Here is a 21,176-nt window from a genome sequence, read left to right as displayed (position 1 = left end):
TGGCTGTGTTGTCTCTCTGTTCTTATGTGTTCTGTATCTTCCCACTTGTAGCTCCACCCACTCCTAGTTCACAGTGAAGCTCATGCATCTCAACTCTGATCTCATTTCATCTGATCATGCAGTGATTGGCTGGTAAACTGAACAACATCAGTGGAGATGTGTGGATTTTCCACAGTCACTATGATAAAAGATGTACAGCAATAATACAGGTGTGTATAAAGGAGCTCATCAGATTTTTGAAACTATATGCTTGATATTGTTAAATAAAACTAATTCAAACAAATATGAGTGTAAAATGACCTGCCCATGTCTGATAATTCTACCTTGTGCAAGAACCAGTACCAGGTACCAAAGCAAAATGATATTACTGTTTAAGTCCAAATAATTTAAAAGTCTGAAACATGTTTCATCTGAAAAATTCAAAGCATCATCCTGCAGTGAGTTTTTGTACAGTGTAGCTGGGTTTCCTGTCACTGTGGACTTCATGGCGCAGTAGTAGAGTGCAGAGTCTGATACTGCAGCAGAGGAGATGATCAGATTCACTGTTTTGTGATTTTCTGTAGTATTCAGTCGTGTGAAAGGTGGAGTTGCATAATTAACAATATTTGATCCTGGCAGTATCATCAGTAAATACTCTGGTCTGGATCCAAGATACTGACGATACCAGTGCAGATATTCCACATTACCACTAGATTTATATGTGCAGGAGAGAGTAACTGTCTCATCTTCACGAGCATGAACCAGCACTTTGTTGTCCAGTGGTGCTATTGATTGTGAAACACAGCTCTCTGTGAAGAAATAAAGTTTCATTAATGGTGAATAATTTTCTTTTTTAGGAAATTAGTTATTTCTGTTTAAACAAACTAATCACTGATGTACCATAAACACACATCACTACAAAGTTAAAAACAGAAAAATATTTTTCACACAGATATAACTGTAGTTAATAACACACCTAGCATGATGATGAAGACAGTCAGAGAGCACAGAAACATCATGGTGGTTCCAGTGTTCAGATAATGAGGAGAGATGTAGTGCTACTGTTCAAGCATGTAAAGACTCCTCCTGCATTTGTCAGTGGATCTCTTAGAAGAACTCTCTGTTAAAACCTGGTACACATGTGATGTTTATCATGTGACTTGCTGTAGTTTGGTATATCAGTTTGGCGTTTAGTCTAGAATATTTTTGAGGTATTGATTCTCTCTGTAGAGTTACTGAGCAGTTCTGTCTGTTATTTTTCCTCCTGTGTTTCCTGACCGTGTTTTTGGCCTTTTCATCTTTCTCTTTCTGATCTGGTTGCCTGATAGTTTTTGTTATGTTTGTCTTTTTCTGTAATTTGTTGTTTTTAGATTTCACCACCGCCTGTCTATTCACTTATTTCTTCATTGTGAGCATCTGGCTGGTTCTGTTCAGTTGTATTCAGTATGTTACTTGTCACATATGTGTCCACTCAACAAGACAAATTCCTTTCAACAAGACAAGACAAATTCCTTTGTCAGATATTTGAGCTTGTTTTGTGAAACGATGCTGAAAAGAAATAATGCTGGGAATGATTGAAAAAGCCATTACACAATATTAATTATTGTGTCAGATATTCACAAAATGATTATTAATGTTATTGTTATTCACATTTTATATAGGGTTATCTATCAAGTATTCCTTGTTCAGAGACTATATTGTTGTTTTGTACTGGTGCCCCGCTTACTAGAATTACCATATTACAACTTCTTTCACCTCCAGACTGATATTGGCAGTGATGTGACAAACACCAGAGGGAGTTTTTGTGGGTGGAGCTGAAGACACTGTGTTGTCTAAAGTCGAGAGTTGTTGTTGCATGGTTTGTTGTGAATTGCGCTCACCACCATGCTCTTGATGATGATATTTCAGGGAGTAATGTATGTAATTTATGAGTAATGTATAGTAGCACCTGAAGTAGATTATTGCAAGAAAAGCCTCAAATATCATAAAGCTGAAGGGGCTCTGTAATGGGATACAGACAATTTCTCCAAGTCAATGTAGGAAACTCATAGACAATTACAAGAAATGCCTTAAGGAAGTCCATCCATCCATCCATTTTCTAAGCCGCTTCTCCGTCAGGGTCGCGGGGGGATGCTGGAGCCTATCCGAGTGGTCGTCGGACAGAAGGCAGGATACACCCTGGACAGGTCGCCAGTCCATCGCAGGGCAGACAGACAGACACAGACAGTCACTCACACGTAGGGGCAATGTAAAATGTCCAATTGGCCTGACGGCATGTCTTTGGATTGTGGGAGGAAACCCACGCAGACACAGGGAGAACATGCAAACTCCACACAGAGAAGACCCTGGTCGCCCAGCAGGGGAATCAAACCCAGGCCCTCCTCACTGTGAGGCGACAGCACTACCCACCACGCCACCGTGCCGCCACCTTAAGTAAGTGAATTCTACCAAAGTGGTAGATTTAGCATAAAGCAGAAGCAGCCCAAAACCCCAGTCCAAAATGAAATAGATCTCTGTTCTCTCTTTCCTTTTTAAGTACAAATATTATTTTATGATGTGGTTTGAACTCATGAACTCAAATTTATTGACCACATTTTCTGAATATTTGGCTGAGCAACACCTGCCAGGAAACCCAATACAAAACCACATCACCTCATCACATAGTCAGTTTTTGTACAGTGTTGCTGGTTTCTTGTCACTGTGGGAGTCTCTGCACAGTAGTAGAGTGCAGAGTCTGATAATTTAGCAGAGGAGATCAATAGATCCACTCTTTTGTTCTCCACCTTAGCAGAGAAGCCAGGTGGTGGAGAACCATCCCAACCCCATGATTCATTTGTATACAGGAGAAAGTCCAGTTTAGATGAGGGATATTGGCGATACCAATCAATGTACACATTACTGGTGCTGTAGCTGCAGGAGAGGGTAACAGTGTCACCCACTGAAACCTGCTTTTCAGTTTCCAATGGACTGATTGAAGAAACTCCACCTGATATAAAAGAAAAAAAAAAATCAGAATCAAACCTGGTCACTGCAACAGACTGTAAAAGATTATTCAGAATTTCTTTTGCTATTTAGTTTTTAAGTTATAAAATATGGTGTTAGAAACTCACTTACCTACAAGCATTATCAACATAAAATTAGCAAATAGCAGCATAATACAATCTGTGTTTAGTGACAGCACTACGTGACAAAGAAAGAAATGAGGAAGGAAGCATGTTCAGTAGAGCCAAAGAGCTCCACCTCTCTGACTAATGCTTTCTGAGTGTTGATGATGTTATGTCTGGTTAAATTCATTCAAAAGATCTTATTATGACTTTCAACATTTTTTGTCATTTATTTGTAAACATATCCATATACACCATATCCAAAATATTGGGGTGCTGTGCAAAATGTAAAAGAAAATAATATGCAATAATATGCAAATCATTTAAACTCAATATTAAATTGAAAATAGTACAAAGACAACATATTAGATGTTGAAATTGAGAAATGTTATTATTGTTTTTTTTTTAATTATCATTATTTTTAAATATATGCCCATTATGAATTTGATGCCAACAACACATTCCAAAAAAGTTGGGATGGGGGCAATAAAAGGCTGGTGAAATTGTGTAATGCTAAAAGAACAACTGGTGGTTGATTGACAACAGGTCAGTAATATGATTGGGTATAAAAAGCATTGCAGACAGGCTGAGCCTTTCAGAAGTAAAGCTGAGGAGGGGTTCACCACTCTGTGAAAAACTGCACACAATTCAAGAATAACGTTTCACAACAAAAAATAGCAAATAACCTTTGCTTTTCACCATCTACAGTACAAAATATCATTCAAACATTGAGAGAATCTGGAGAAATCTCTGTATGCTAGGGGCAAGGCCAAAAACCAGTAGATGAGGAATATTGGCAATAGCAATAAATGTAAACATTGCTGATGCTGAATCTGCAGGAGAGCGAAACTTTTTCACCCTTGCTTTTCTTTTTCCAATGGACTGACTGGGGAAACTCTACCTGATATAAATGTACAACCTGTTTTTGCACACTGTGAAATTAGACCTCTGCATTTAACCCATGCGTGCAGTGAGACACCCACATACATGCACGCTAGTGAACACAATCACTAAGGGGCAGTGAGCACACTTGCCCAGAGCAGTGGGCAGCCCTATCCATGGCACCCAGGGAGCAATTGGGGGTTAGGTGTCTTGCTCAAGGGCACTTCAGTCATGGACTTTCAGCCAAGGGGATCAAACCTGCAACCTTCTGGTCACAGGGCTGGTTCCCTAACCTCCTGCCCACTACTGTCCCCAAAAGAAAAGCCTGGTCACTGCAAGAGACTGTAAAAGATTATACAGAATTTCTTCTGATACTTTGTTTTTGAGTTATAAAATATGGTGCTAGAAATTATGTAATAAAATTGTAACAAATGAAGAAGGCCAAAAACCAGCATTTGCTGGCTGTGATCTTCAGGCCCTCAGGCAGAACTGCATTAAACCAGATATGGTTCTGTAGTGGAAATCACTGCATGCGATCTGAAACACTTCTGAAAAACAATAAGTCTCTGCATCCACAAATGCAAGTTAAAACTCTAAAATGCAAAAAAACAGCAAAAAAAAAAACAAACATAAACAGGATCTAGAAATGCTGCCACCTTCTCTGGGCCCAAGCTCATTTAAAATGGACTGATAAATGGAAGAGTGTCCTGTGGTCCAGCAAATCAACATTTGGACGCTGCATCCTCCATGCTAAAGATGAAAGGGACATTCTGGCTTGTTATCAGTGCACAGTTCAAAAGTCAGCATCCATAATGGTATGGAGGTGCATTAGTGCACAGGAAATGGGTGGCTTGCACAGCTATGAAGGCACCATTAATTCTGAACAATACATACAGGTTTTAGAGCAACATATGTTGTCATCCCGAAAATGTCTTTTTCAGGGAAGGCTTTGCTTATTTCAGCAAGATGAAGAAGATGCCAAACCACATTCAGCTCATATTACAATAGCTTGGCTCTGCAGTAAAAGTGTCCGGGTGCTAAACTGACCCTGCAGTGCAGACCTGTCACCCACAGAAAACATTTGGCACATTATAAGATGAAAAACATGACAAAGGAAACCTTTGAACTGAACTGTTCAGCAGCTGAAATCCAATATCAAACAAAAATGTGAGAACATTTCATACGGTTTAAATGATTTACACATCACTGCATTCAGTGTTCCTATTTTTTGGAAATGGGGTTTTAACTGCACATTTAGAATACTTAGAATTTTACAATTAGACAATTATACTTAGAATTATACATTTCAAGTATGTTTTAAAAACAATCATTTTAATTTGAGAGTTGTGTCTAAGCAATAGAGAAAACAGTAACATCCAAATCATACACTGCTGATACAGGCACATTTACAGTGCTTTTCACTTTTTATGCATTCATCATCTAAACTGGGGCTTGTGATGTTGTTAGACTCTGGACCTTTTAGTGAAATATCTTTATAGAACATTTGTATGATATTGATCAGGCATCTGCTGGTTATTGATGTTTTGAATGGCAATATTGAATCTGTCCAAAGAAATATAAAAGTGTGCCTGGTTTTGCTGTAAGTAGATCACTGTTGTAATTAAATATTTGCATGGATCTTTAACAGAAGATGAATTGTACTTGCTGTAAGTTTAAAGGAGAAACAAAAGCCACAGTTCATCTGAGAAAACCACAATAAAGTCTCACATTTACTTAGGGCTGTTTTACTTGGCTCCTTATGTCACTGTCCACAAATGAATAATTCACCTCAGTCCAGCAAATGCAGATTAAATCTGCCCTCTGCTGGTAGACTTCCATCATTACATGTGTGTACATATGATCAGGTTCAGGAGGAAACATTGACACACACACACACACACACACACACACACACACACACACACACACACACACACACACACACACACACACACACACACACACACACAAAATGCAAGGCATCCTGCAATGAGTTTTTGTACAGTGTAGCAGGGTTTCCTGTCACTGTGGGCTGCATGGCGCAGTAGTAGAGTGCAGAGTCTGATACTGCAGCAGGAGAGATCGTCAGATTCATTGTTTTGTTATATTCTTTAGCATCCATTCGTGGAAAAGGTGCAATTGCATTGTTCTCATTTTTTGATGTTAGAATAATCATCATTAAATGCTCTGGTCTGGATCCAGGATACTGACGATACCACTGCAGATTGTTCACAGTAACACTATATTCATATTTGCAGGACAGAGTAACTGTCTCATCTTCAAAAGCATGAACCAGCACTTTGTTCTCCAGTGGTGCTATTGACTGTGACACACAGCTCTCTGTGAAAAAAAAAATAAGAAATCACAAAAACTTTGTATTAATGTTGTATAAAATATAAATTGCTATCCAACTTCATCTATAACTCACATACTCAGACACATCGCCACAAACAGAAAATACCAAAATCTGAATACACAAAATAAGTTTCACATATAGATATAAAGGTAGTTAATAACACACACCTATCACGATGATAAAGACAGTCAGAGAGCACAGAAACATCATGGTGGTTCCAGTGTTCAGATAATGAGGAGAGATTTGATGCTACTGTTCAAGCATGTAAAGACTCCACCTACATTTGTCAGTTTTATCTTTGAGAAGAACAGAGGAATGCAGATCAGGAGAACAACACAGCTCTTTCATTTCCCAGATAAAAATAGTATTCTTTTTTCTTTCTTTTTAATGCCCAGTTTTGTTTTCATTCTGTGCTCTCTTTATTTTGTTATTGTGGGCTTTATGTGCTGTTTATCATAGGAGATTAAATTTTAATGTATATATGATCTGACCTGTGAATGACTGGTTTCAAATGGCTGATTACACCTCAGATTTGAATGTGTATGATGTTTTAACAGAGAGGAAATGTGTGATTTTTATCTTCCTTTCTGTGTGTCTTGTATAAAGTTTTCTGTGGCAGCGTCAGCTTGTTCTGTACGGAATTGCTGCAAGGGTGTAAACATGCAGTCTATGATCCATATACACTATTTAGCCAAAAGTGTGTAGAAACCTGATCCTCATACCTGCATGAGCTTGCTGGACAAACCAGGCACATTACAATGGATCTGCCCACCTTTTTCATCCTAAAAGTCTTCACTGTGGTTTGGGTCAGGGCTCTTTGCAGACCCATGGAACACCTCAACATCAAACTCATCAAACCATGTTTTAAGGGACCTTGCCTTGTGCATAGGAGCACAGTCATGCTGGAACAGGAAAGAGCCTTCTCCAGACTGTTGTCACAAGGCAAATAATTGCCTAAAATGTCTTTGTATGCTGTAATGTTACCCTTCTTTAGACCTTGGAGGTCAAGCCCAATTCCTGAAAAACAGCCCCAGATTATTACCAGTCCTCCACCAAACTTAATAGTAGGCCATGTCCTCCTGACATCTGCCAAATTCACATTCTGCTATCAGATTGCTACAGAACACAATTCCACTGTGAATCCAGTACCTGTGTGCTCTACACCACTCCAGCTGATGCTTGGCATTGCGCATAGTGATCTTTGACTTGAGTGCAGTTGCACAGCCAAGAGGAGAAGAGTTCTTATGCTGATGTTGCTTCCAGAGGCAGTTTGTAACTCTAGTTACTGATGCAAGAGAGACTAGGTGACGTTTTGTGCTATGCCCTTCAGCTTTTGGCAGCCCCTCTCTGTGAGTTTGCATGGTCTACAGGTTTGGGCCTAGCTGTTGTTGCTCCTAGCTGCTTCCAGGGCAGATCTAGCAGAGCAGAAATGTCAAGAACTGATTTGTGGTAAAGGTGGCATCCTGTGACAATATCGCTGAGCTCTTGAATACAATCCATTCTACTGACAATGTTTGTTTATGGAGACTGCGTGTCTGTGTGCTTGATATTCTACTGTGGCGTCTGCCATGGGCCGCACTGCCGTGAAGAGCTCAGGAGGGTGCAGGCATGCTGAGTGTTGTGACTTCTAATGTTACCCTCTCCCTGTTTTATGTGTGGGTTTGCACAGGGCTGGGTATTTCTTGCAGTCTGCTGAAGTGCCTGTTCAAAATAAAAGAGCATTCACTTTCATTTTTCTCACATGACATTGTCTATGCTGATGCTACAACACATCTGTTGGCAATGGGTGCAGCTAAGATACCTGATGTTAAACATTAGAAGGGGTGTGCACATAAGTTTGTTCATATAGCATGTATGGAAAAACGCAAAATGTTCTTTTCTCCTTTATGTAAGTGTTGAGTTTCGTTTGTGCATGTGTTTTGCAGTCCTGCGTGGTCTTCGTTGTGTATTTTGAATGCATTGTGAGCACATAATGCTGTCACATCAATACACATTTTACCCAGCGCCTGCTCTCATAAGGACATCTGATCCACTGAGTGCTTGAACATCTTTGTATTGTTCACACATACATTGCATCTTTGGTCTAATTTATTTACGTTACATGATCAAAACTTTGCATCAGTAAAAGTTTAATTGCGACAGTATAAGTTTAAAGGAGGAACAGAAGCCTCAGATCTCAAGCTTTTTATGGCTGTTTGTTTGGATGCTTAGTTCAGCTTCCTTAAATGAACTCACCACAGTCCCTACAGTAAAGCTGCCCTCTTCTGGTAGACTTCCATCATTGCATATGTGCTAAATAGGGAGAACCGCTCTGCAATTAAATCTCAAATATATTTAAGATTCAGGAGGAGAAATTGTGGTAGTAGTGGTGCAAGAATGTTATTTTGGGTTAATGAAGTTTTATTAGTCAAATCATGATCATTGTCAAAGAGTCATTGTCAAAAAACAAGCATAGGTCCAATCCAAAACAGGCAGGAAAACAAACATAACACTCAGCAAACAAGTCCAAAGGGGATCAGGCATAAGGCAAAGTCAAAAACAAGAATTGATACTAAATTATAATTAATACTAAAATTCAAACAAACCAGAATAAATGTTTAGTTGCTCTGTGAAAGAAGCAATACTTCACAAAGAGCTAAGTCTAAAAGCCCTGGCTTTAAACTGATACTAACTAGTCATGTGATCAAAACAACAGGTGTTACACATTAGTATTCAGGTAAATATAACATTAACATCACCCTTCACTGCAACTAAAAGCTCCTAACCCCTGAAAAACAGCCGCAGACTGTAACATTATGATATTCTTAACAAATATTTGTGCAGTACCTGGACTGCTTTAATTAGCAAAACCTGGGGGAAAAAAAACAAAGAGAAAAATTTCACTTTTTTCTAATGCAATTCTTTACGTTTCACAGCTGCTCAGATGGCACTTTTGCTCTCATACAGGATTATCATAGAGCTTAATATCAATTAACAACTCACTCCACCAAACTTCACTGTTGCCACTATGCATTCCGATAGATTATGCTCTCTTGGCATCTGCCAAACACAGATTCTTCCATCAGCTTGCTGTAGAACACGGTTTCACCACTCCAGACTTGGCATTGCACACAGTGTTCTTAGGTTCTAGAGTGCAGCTGCTCTGCCATGGAAGCCAATTTAATGAAGCCCCAAAGTGCAGTTCTTGTGCTTATGTTGCTCTCAGAGGTTGTTTTCAATTCTTTAGTGAGTGATGCCATAGAACATCCCTTTCCCTTGTTTTGTACTTCAGCTTTCAGCAGCCCCTCTTTTTGGGTTTGCATGGTCTACCTTTTCATGACTGAGCTTTTACACATTACACATTACAGGAGCTTTTATGACATCACAATCAAAATCCATAGGCATTAATATGTAATTGGTCCCCGTTTTGCAGCTATAACAGCTTCCACTCTTCTACAAGATTTTGGAATGTGTCTGGGAATTTTTGCACATTCATAATTCAGAGGGCCTGACTCACAATCTCTGTTCTAGTTCATCCAAAAGGTGTTTGATGAGATTAAGGTCATTAAACACAGTAAACACACACACGCACACACACACACACACACACACACACACACACACACACACACACACACTGACTGAAGAACGTAACGGAAGGGGAATCCCAAGGCTAGAACACACACAACCCCAAAAGTCCCTCTGTGTCTGAACAAAACATTTTATGAATTATTTTATTGATTTGTTTTTCAATGTTCATTCCATATATATAAATGTTCATTAAATATTTCCTGTTTGGCTTGCCATACATACATACATTATATATATAACACACTTTTTATATATACATACAACCCAATTCCAATGAAGTTGGGATGTTGTGTAAAACATAAATGAAAACAGAACATGATGATTTGGAAATCCTTTTCAACCTATATTCAATTGAGTACACTACAAAGACAAGATTTTTAATGTTTGAATGGATAAACTTTATTGTTTTTTGCAAATATTCACTCATTTTGAATTTGATGCCTGCAACACGTTCCAAAGAAGTTGGGACAAGGGCAACAAAAGACTGGGAAAGTTGAGGAATGCTCAAAAAACACCTGTTTGGAACATTCCACAGGTGAACAGGTTAATTGGAAACAGGTGAGTGTCATGATTGGGTATAAAGGGAGCATCCCTGAAAGGCTCAGTCGTTCACAAGCAAGGATGGGACAAGGTTCACCACTTTGTGAACAACTGCGTGAGCAAATAGTCCAACAGTTTAAGAACAACGTTTCTCAACATGCATTTCATCATCTACAGTCCATAATATCATCAAAAGATTCAGAGAATTGGGAGAAATATCTGCAAGTAAGCGGCAAGGCAGAAAACCAACAGTGAATGCCTGTGACCTTTGATCCCTCAGGTGGCACTGCATTAAAAACCGACATCATTCTGTAACAGATATTACCACATGGGCTCAGGAACACTTCAGAAAACCATCGTCAGTGAACACAGTTCGTCGCTCCATCTATAAGTGCATGTTAAAACTCTGCCATGCAAAGTGTCAACAACACCCAGAAACTCCGTCGGCTTCTCTGGGCCCGAGCTCATCTGAGATGGACTGACGCAAAGTGAAAAAGTGTCCTGTGGTCTGACGAGTCCACATTTCAAATTGTTTCTGGAAATCATGGACGTCGTGTCCTCCAGGCCAAAGAGGAAAAGGACTGTCCAGATTGTTTTCAGCGCAAAGTTCAAAAGCCAGCATCTCTGATGGTATGGGGGTGTGTTAGTGCCCATGGCATGGGTAACTTGTTCATCTGTGAAGGCACCATTAATGCTGAAAGGTACGTACGGGTTTTGGAGCAACATATGCTGCCATCCAAGCAATGTCTTTTTCAGTCTTTTTTCAGGTGCTTATTTCAGCAAGACAATGCCAAGCCACATTCTGCACGTGTTACAACAGCGTGGCTTCGTAGTAAAAGAGTGCGGGTACTAGACTGGCCTGCCTGAAGTCCAGACCTGTCTCCCATTTAAAATGTGTGGCACATCATGAAGCGCAAAATACAACAAGGAAACCCCGGACTGTTGAGCAACTGAAGTTATACATCAAGCAAGAATGGGAAAGAATTCCACCTACAAAGCTCCAACAATGAGTGTCCTCAGTTCCCAAATGCTTACTGAGTGTTGTAAAAAGGAAAGGTGATGTAACATAGTGGTAAACATGCCCCGTCCCAACTTCTTTGGAACGTGTTGCAAGCAGCAAATTCAAAATGAGTGAATATTTGCAAAAAACTATAAAGTTTATCCATTTGAACATTAAATATCTTGTCTTTGTAGTGTATTCAATTGAATATAGATTGAAATGGATTTGCAATTCATTGTATTCTGTTTTTATTTATGTTTTACACAACGTCCCAACTTCATTAGAACTGAGGTTGTGTGTATATATATATATATATATGAAATCCAGCAAATCTAGATCAAATTTGCCCTCTTCTGGAATACGTCCATCAAATATATACACACACATACACAAACACAAAAGGCATCTTGCAATGAATTTTTGTACAGTGCAGCTGGGTTTCCTGTCACTGTGGGCTGCATGGCGCAGTAGTAGAGTGCAGAGTCTGATACTGCAGCAGAGGAGATGATCAGATTCACTGTTTTGTTATTTTCTGTAGTATTCAGTCGTGGGAAAGGTGGAGTCGCATAATTCACAATTTTTGCTGCTGGCAATGTCATCAGTAAATACTCTGGTCTGGATCCAGGATACTGACGATACCACTGCACACTGGAAACTACAGTAGCACCATAGTCATATTTGCTGTTCCAAGCATATTTGCTACTGTTCAAGCATGTAAAGACTCCTCCTACATTTGTCAGTGGATCTGTTAGAAGAACAGAGGAATGCAATTCGGGATATTTTAACAGATTTTTTAATATGACTCCTAATAAAATTACTTTTTCTTTATTCTAAGGCCTCAGTAAGCAATTTGTTTCATTTTGTCCTCCCTTTGATAGTATATCATTCTAATGGAGGTGCAATTCCAATTATATATAACAATGGAATGCAGTTCTCTGACATCCTAGCTGACAAAAGCATTCATTGTTTTTCTTTTTTAAGGAAAGAAACATTCCTTGCATGAATTCTCTGGTTATGACTCCTTGCTCATTGATCATGTTATTAATATCTGGACTTCTAGTTTTGGACTTTCTGCTTTATTTAATGTGACGCTCTAACAGTTTTGATCCTGTCTGTCTGTGTTTACAGTTCTTCAAATTCTTCAATAAGCCTGCACTTCATTCAATCACTCTCTGGGGGATGAACATTTACCTTTACATTGTTTGGACTTCTTGTGCTTCTCGTAACTTTTTTCTTTTCTGTTGATTTCAGGAATTCAAAAGGAATTAGGTAAATGTAAGTTTATGTACATATGAATAACTGTCTCTCTCCCTATTAATATGCTCTTCTTTCCTCAGTAGAGAGAGCTGGAAGAGAGGAACAGAGGCAGCAAAGAAACCTGATATCTGAATGATGAGCTTAGCATGAAGGATAAGATTAACACCAGACTCTTACAGTTATTTAGTTATATATGAGAGTTTTACGCTCCAAGCTTGGCGTGTTTTGTGTTCCATTGTAAATAATATAATAAAATATCCCTGTGCCTCTATGACTGCTTCTGACATACACATATTTTTACATTATTTCTTTATGTTGTTGGTTGGTTTACGTTTAAGGGTTAAATGACAGCATAATGAAATAATACAAATGTGCTTCTAGTCATCAGTCTTGCTGTACTTTAATAAGGATTACAATTAAACTGCGACAGAATGACGCAGACGCTCGGAGATAAAAGGTGAACGAGAGGCTTTACTAGTGCAAACAGAATCCACAATCATAGTCAGGTCACATGCAATGGTCAAATCTAGAAAAGACAATATACACCAAAACACAAACATAACCAGGCGAAAAGTCCAAAAGGGATCAGGCAAAATGTGAGTCAAAAAACAAGGCAAAATGGCTCAGAACAGGAATAAACAGTCAGAAATAATGTTCAGCAGCTCTCTGAAAGGAAGCAATACCTCACAGTGAGACCATCTACAAGCCCAGGCTTTAAACTAAGCTAACCAAAGAAGAACAGGTGTTATTGATCAGTACTCTGGGGAACTGGAGCGCTGACTGGAGCGTGAGAGAGAGGCTGGAGTCACTTTGCATAAGTTTCATATGAAATATAAAGTGCCACTCATTTTAAAGGAGAGCCACAAATTCAAATCCAGAAGCTACAGATGATCTAAGAAGACCCACAACTGAACTGAACATGAGATTTCCTCTCATGGCTGTTTTACTTGGTCCCTCATTTCAGCATCTTTTAATGAATAACTCACTTCACTCCAGCAAATCTAGACTAAAGCTGCCCTCTTCTGGTACATTCCCAACACACAAGGCATCCTGCAATGAGTTTTTGTACAGTGTAGCTGGGTTTCCTGTCACTGTGGGCTGCATGGCACAGTAGTAGAGTGCAGAGTCTGATACTGCAGCAGAGGAGATTGAGAGATTCCATTTGTTGTTATTGTCTGTAGCATCCAGGCGTAAGAAAGTAGGATCTGCACGGGTCACATCAGCTGATCCTGGATATTTCAGCAGTAAGTACTCTGGTCTGGATCCAGTATACTGACGATACCACTGCAGACTATTAGGAGTAGTACTATATTCATACTTGCAGGAGAGAGTAACTGTCTCATCTTCACGAGCATGAATCAGCACTTTGTTGTCCAGTGGTCCTATTGACTGTGAAACACAGCTCTCTGTGAAGAAAAAGTCACACATTTTGCACATTTTTTTCTTCTTTAAACAAAAGTTGACTTGCCAATCAACCCATCTTAACACATGTACAGCATAAACATCACCACAATGTCAGTCACAGAAAACAGAAACATGTATTTCATATAGTTATAAATGCAGTTAATAACACATACCTATCATAATCATAAAGACAGTCAGAGAGCACAGATACATCATGGTGGTTCCAGTGTTCAGATAATGAGGAGAGATTTGGTGCTACTGTTCAAGCATGTAAAGACTCCTCCTACATTTGTCAGTGGATCTGTTATTGGAACAGAGTGCAGATCAGGAGAAGAACACGGTTCTCAAATTTTACAGCTAACAAAATTATTCTTTATTATTTCTTTTTAAAAGCCAATGAACAGTAAATTGTTTTCTTTTCACTCTGTGTTCTCTGTATCTAGTTTCTGTGGGTTTTGAGTCGTTAGTTTGCCGATAATGTAGTTTGTTAGTTTGCATATTTCACTCTGGACAGTTTCTCAAACCTTGGCCAATATTGAGCAGCTTCGGTCACCATATGACACTTAAGAGACTGAAGAGAGGAGCAGCTCCAGATTTATTAGCATGGCCACCCTACCACAACCTGTAAGTAGCACCAAGAACATACTTTGTATGCAGACATCAGAGAACAAATTAAAATACAAGTGCAGGCACTTTACAGCAGTTTAAAATCTATGAATTCTCCAGTACATCCAGTGTGTTTCTACAGAGATTGCATTACTCTGTGCTTAATGTTATACATCTCAATGTTATACGTCAATCAGTGTGTCTCAAAAACCTGAACTCTAACATCTAACATCTAACTCTAGACATGTCCACATATTTTTGTCCATATAGTGCATACGTTCATGTGTAGACTCTGTATATGGCAATTTTGTCTGAAGTACATGCTACATATGTAGATTGCACACATTACCATCATATATATAGGACTGTTTGCATGAACCTGCATTTTGTTTGTCCAAAGCATTAACCCCAGTGATAAAAATATAGAGCTTTGCAACGGTTTAATGTTAAATATAAACTGTGACTCAATATAACCTTAAAAGAGAACCAGAAATCCAGAAGCTACAGATCTTTTGAGAATATCACAACTGAACTGCTTCCTCAATTTCACTTACGGCTTTTTTACTTTCTACCTCACTTCAGCATCTTCTAATGAAACACTTCACTCCAGCAAATCAGATTCACTGTTTTATTATTATCTGTAATATGCAGTCGTGGGAAACGTGGCATCGCATAATTCACAGATTTTGCTGCTGGCAATATCATCAGCAAATATTCTGGTTTGGATCCAGGATACTGACGATACCACTGCAGACTGTTTGCAGTACCACTATATACATACTTGCAGGAGAGAGTGACTGTCTCATCTTTACGAGCATGAACCAGAACTTTGTTCTCCAGTGGTGCTATTGACTGTGAGACACAGTTCACTGTGAAGAAAACACACACATTACCACAATGTCAATCACAGAAAAATGTATCTCTTATAGTTACTGTAGTCACTGTAGTTAATAACACACACACACACACAAGCATCATCACGATGAAGTCAAAAACAGAAAACAAGCATGTATTTCAAAAAGACATAAGTAGTTAATAGCACATACCTATCATGACCATAAAGACAGTCAGACAGCACAGAAACATCATGGTGGTTCCAGTGTTCAGATAATGAGGAGAGATGTGGTGCTACTGTTCAAGCATGTAAAGACTCCTCCTACATTTGTCAGTAGATCTGCTATAAACATGAGAAGTTATTTAAATTTGACTCCTAAGAAAATGACTTTTTTCTGAGCCTTCCTCATTTCACATTGTCCTCTCTGTACTTTGTTTCTATGTTAAATTCATGGATGTTTAATTCTAATGTATATTTGATGTGGCTAATGAATGTTCAAGTTTTTGACTGACTTTGATTATGGCTTTGATTATAGCAGATTTTATTTTATTTTTTTGCCATAGACACAGTGTTTAGGTGCTTTTTAGATGCTTAGCTTACTTTCAAGATACATTCAACTAAATCTCTACTAAATTGACCATAATTAACCCTAATCCTAATCCTAACCTTAACCCAACCCAACCCTTACCCTGGTCATAGCCCTAACCCTGGTCCAAATCCTAATCCTAACCCCACCACTGTTAAAAATCTGCATTTGTAGATAATCTATGACCATCCAAATAAAGTGAGAATAAAAAACAAACAAACAAGCCAAAAAAGGTGTATTATACTCATAAATAATAAAATAAAACTCCAATTCTCCAATTTATTTAGCCAGGCTGACAAGGCAAGGTACATCAGGTTATCAGCAATATGTCTCTGTGACACAAAGTAACCTACAAAGTCAATATTACTTTACCCCATAAAGTGTCATGATCAACCTGATATCAGAAAGAAACAATATCACCTGGCAAATGCTAACAACCTTTATCACATGAGTTTTTCCTCACATTGGAGTTTATATTAGATATACATTTATAATGGATATATTGAAGTTTATGTGGAATATTTATAATGGGAATTTAGGTGTTATGTAGCCTTATGAACATTTCCCTACAGTAAAGTGTTACCAATTTTACATAGATAATATTATTTGGTTTTGTAGCTATAAATATGAACCACAAAGAATGCATTCATATAGATAAACAAATAAATATTTAAAAAAAACAATTGATAGAGAAAAAATGTTTCAAGGTCATCTTGTTGAAATTTTCATCTGCTTCCCAAATTCAATTTCTTGACAGATTAAACTCTCCTCTAATGTCCTGGAACATAGCTCCATTTATGTTTTCTTCAGTGCAATGCACCAGTACAGTTTGCATAGCAACAGCCCCATATCATTACGCTACCACCTCCATATTTCACTGGAGGTTCAGTATTTGTGGGGTCATACGTGTTTTCTGTCGCCAGACATGCTGAGCTGAATTTTTCATAAATGCTTGTATGCAAATTTTAGGCCTGCATCTCTGTGCTGCTTTTTGAGCTCAGGATTTTTTTTGTGGTTATTGTGCTTATTGTTCTCAATGTAACTGTCGTTCCTGCTGCTTTCAGGTCATCCTGAAGCTCTTTTTGAGTGAGTGCTGCCTTCTTTCTTACCTTCTTTACCGTTATTCTGAGAGTGTGCTCTGAAATTTTGTATGCCACACCTGTTCATTGGTTGTAACACTTTGACCAGTATTTGATGAAAACAGTACAAAGACAAGACAAAGACAATTTAATGTTTGATCTTATCAGCTACATGGTATTTAGTTAATAGACATCAATCCTGAAACTCATGCCTGCAACTCATTCCAATACAGTTGGAATAGCAATATTGCTGGGGGAAATATTAAAAGAGCATCAGTCATGCTTGGAAAAGGAGCACCCAGTAAATGCTGAGTCCTTCATGAGAAACAGTTGAAGCTGCCCACTTTGCTAACATTGTCTGCATACGTTTGATCTAAAATGAGATCAGATCTTAATTTAGGTTATAAAACCCTGTTTCCAAAAAAGTTTGGCCACTGTGCGTAGTGTGAATAAAAGCAGAATGCAATTATGTGCAAATCATTTAAACTCTCTATTTAATTGAAATTAGTACAAAGACAACATATAGTTTGGAGATAAAGCCAGAGAGGCCAGGTTGAGATGGTTTGGACATGTGTTGAGGAGGAATAGTGGATATATTGGGCAAAGAATGTTGGAGATGGAGCTGCCAGGTAGAAGGAGAAGAGGTAGACCTCAGAGAAGGTTTATGGATGTAGTGAAGGTGGACGTGGAGATGGTTGGTGTGAAAGTAGAGGAGGCAATGGATAGGGCAAGATGGAGGCAGATGATCCACTGTGGCGACCCCTAAAGGGAGCAGCTGAAAGAAGAAGAAGAAGAAGAAGAAGAAGAAGAAGAAGAAGAAGAAGAAGAAGAAGAAGAAGAAAAAGAAGAAGAAGAAGAAGAAGAAGAAAAAGAAGAAGAAGAAGAAGAAGAAGAAGAAGAAGAAGAAGAAGAAGAAGTACAAAGACAACATATCATATGTTGAAACTGAGAATATTTTTTGTTTTTTTGAAAAATATATGCCCAATTTGAATTGATGGCAGCAACACATCTCAAAAAAAGTTGGGATGGGGGCATGTTTGTCACTGTGTTGCATCACCTCTTCTTTTCACACCCGTCTTTAAGCATTTGGCAACTGAGGAGACCAACTGCTATAGTTTTGAAAGACAACTATTTTCCCATTCTTGCTTGATACAGTATTTCAGCTACTCAACAGTTCAGGGTCTCCTTTGTCATATATTTTGTTTCATAATGTCACCAAATGTTGGTGACATGGATGACAGGTCTGGACTGTAGGCAGGTCAGTTAAGCACCCGGACTCTTTTACTATAGAGCCATACAATTGTAATACATGCAGATTGTGGGTTTGGCATCTTGCTGGAATAGAAAGCATATGTTACTCCAAAAGCTGTATATATCAGATACAGATGTGTAAGTCATCCGTGCCATGTGCACTAATGCACCCCCATACCATCACAGATGCTGGCTTTCGAACTGTGTGCAGATAACAAGCTGGATGGACCCGCTCCTCTTTAGCCTGGAGGACGCAGCGTCTCTGATTTCCAAAAAGAATTTCAAATTTTGATTCACCAGTCAGGACTTTTTCACTTGGCTGTGTTTTCAAGGTGGCTGTGTTTCTGTATCCTGTTTACATATGGTTTCTACTCATGGTTGAAGCTGAAGTTGCTTTGTGGTTGCAGTGGCAAACTGTGTTTGATATTATGTCTTTAGTATCTTTAATAAAGTCTATTTTAAAAAGCAGACTGTGTTCACAGACAATGGTTTTTGAAAGTGTTTTTGTGATTTTAACTCCAGAATTATGTCTGTTTTAAATGCAGGGCCATCTGAAGGCCAGAGGTGGCGGCCAGCTGGTGTTAGTTTTTGTCCATTTTGGAACAGCTTGAAAGTCCACTCCCTAATCCAATAGAAATATTAGGGGAGAACCTCAGGTATGGTATTCATGCAAAAAGTCCAACATAACCAAGTTCAAACAGTTATGTAAGTGAAAATAGGTCAAGATTCCTCCAAGTCAATGTGCAGGGCTAATCAACATTAACAGAACAGTTTGGTTGAAGACATTGCTGCTCAAATGAGTCACACGACTTACTGGAAGCAGAGGATCACATACTTATGCCAAAAGCATTGCATGTTGGGTTACTTTGTTCAAAAACTGAATAAAAAACATCTTCATTGTTTGTGTTATCTGTTTGATTATGCTATCTGTTACCACTGTTATGACTCAAATGAAGTTCTGATGATATTTTAGGTCACATTTATATGGAAATTCACAAAATGCTAGAGCATTCACAAACTTTCAGCACTGTGTTTTGATACTACTCCAGTTGCTTTCTGCTTCTATTAACATTTGTCAAAACATATTAATACTCCATTTACAATAACTCATGTATCAACCCTATTTGTCTGTGTATTCTCATGAAGAGAGATACAAACTACATTTGTCAGCGGATCTGTTATAAACACAGAGGAATGTAGATCAGGAGAATAACACGATTCTCTAATCCCTATGCACTGAACTCAATTCAACAAATCTAGATTAAACCTGCCCTCTTCTGGTACATTTCTCTCATCACATGTCTGTGTGTTACTGGTTGTTTCAGTAGCTTAAACACAGTCCTCAAATGTAAACCATTGTGTGAAACACTCCATGTCAGTTTGACACAGAATTCAAGTATTTAAGCAGATGTCTGCAAGCACTATGCACAGCTGTCTTCAGCTGGTTCAAAATGTATTGAAAAAAGCTTTGGAGATCAAAATGGATTATGTGGTGAAGTGGAATGTGCATCATATTCTGTGGTAGAGGGTCACTCAAATCCCCTGATATAGTTATATTCAGTAGGTAGTCCAGTTTAGATGAGGGATATTGGTGATACCAATAAAACCAGTACACATTGCCTCTGCTGTAATGGCAGGAGAGGGTTACAGTGTCACCCACTGAAACCTGCTTTTCAGTTTCCAATGGACTGATCGAATAAACTCTGATATAAAAGAGAAAAAACATTTTAAAATTAAGCCGAGACTCTAAATCTAAAACCACTGTAACCAGGTACACAGAGTTTATTTTGCTATTTTGTTTTTGAGGTGTAAACTGTTAAGTATGTGATCGTATAAAGTATATATGTAGATGTGTATTACATACATACCTACAAGCAGTATCAAGACAAAATTAGCAAATGTCAGCATGATGGGAGATCCTCTGTGTTCAGTGACTGAAAACATGGCATTGAAGGAAAATTACAGTTAGGTCACTGAGCCGCAACTTGCCCCCATTTTCAAAGCATTGATGATGTTATACAGTAATATTCAAAAGTCCGTTCACTTATTATTTTCCACTTAATATGGCCATTGTCAAGGTACAAATAAGTTATTAATTTTTCATGGGATTTGTCAGAGAAGATTAGATAGAAGATTATCCACTTGCATGAGAAACAGTCCATTCAAATGCAAATATGTCAATAAATCAGTTTCCTTCTGACTTTGCGGGTAACTGTATGACTGTAGTATTATATTGAAGTGTCATTTTGACCTAAAATATTTTACTAATAATGGCATTAAAAAAACTTCTTACCCATTATTTCATTGAAGAGCCTGGCCTGAAAAGGCTTTAAGCACAATAGGCATGAGAGATTATGTGATTATGATTATATCTAACACAGTATTATGTGCTAGATATAGTTTAGATGTCAAGTTAATTGTAAATAATCATTGCAAATTCACCTTGATGTTTATTTTCATGTTGTAGATGCATGTCTATGCATTGCATCAGAACATTCTTCAAGAAGGCAGAGACAGAAATGTCTGTATTTAATCTTTGATAATGAAAGAATGGGACATTAAGGGCATTTAAGGAGGCTTTGCAGATGTTCATTTGTAAACCAGTATGAGCTTCAGCAAGATGATGCTTGCTCTCCCAAGCAGAGAGCATGAAGGTTGAGGAAGCTGAAAGTCTAAATATAAAAGCTCCCACTTCTGAAAAAGGTGTTAAAATTGATTGGGAGTCAT

The 21,176-nt window shown here is 38.3% G+C and overlaps 1 gene segment (V, D, J or C); it reads right to left on the bottom strand.

Annotated features, from left to right (window-relative positions):
- Nucleotides 1–13,151: 13,151 nt before the first annotated feature.
- LOC119264992 lies at nt 13,152–14,276 on the bottom strand. The segment is given in 2 exon segments: nt 13,152–14,094; nt 14,266–14,276. Coding segments are annotated over 2 exon segments (426 nt in total).
- Nucleotides 14,277–21,176: the final 6,900 nt, after the last annotated feature.

The sequence above is a fragment of the Pygocentrus nattereri genome, chromosome 2 (genome assembly GCF_015220715.1).
Source record: "Pygocentrus nattereri isolate fPygNat1 chromosome 2, fPygNat1.pri, whole genome shotgun sequence".
Lineage (NCBI taxonomy): Eukaryota > Metazoa > Chordata > Actinopteri > Characiformes > Serrasalmidae > Pygocentrus > Pygocentrus nattereri.
Note: the sequence above shows the minus strand (reverse complement) of the source record. Positions and strands in the feature narration are given on the sequence as shown.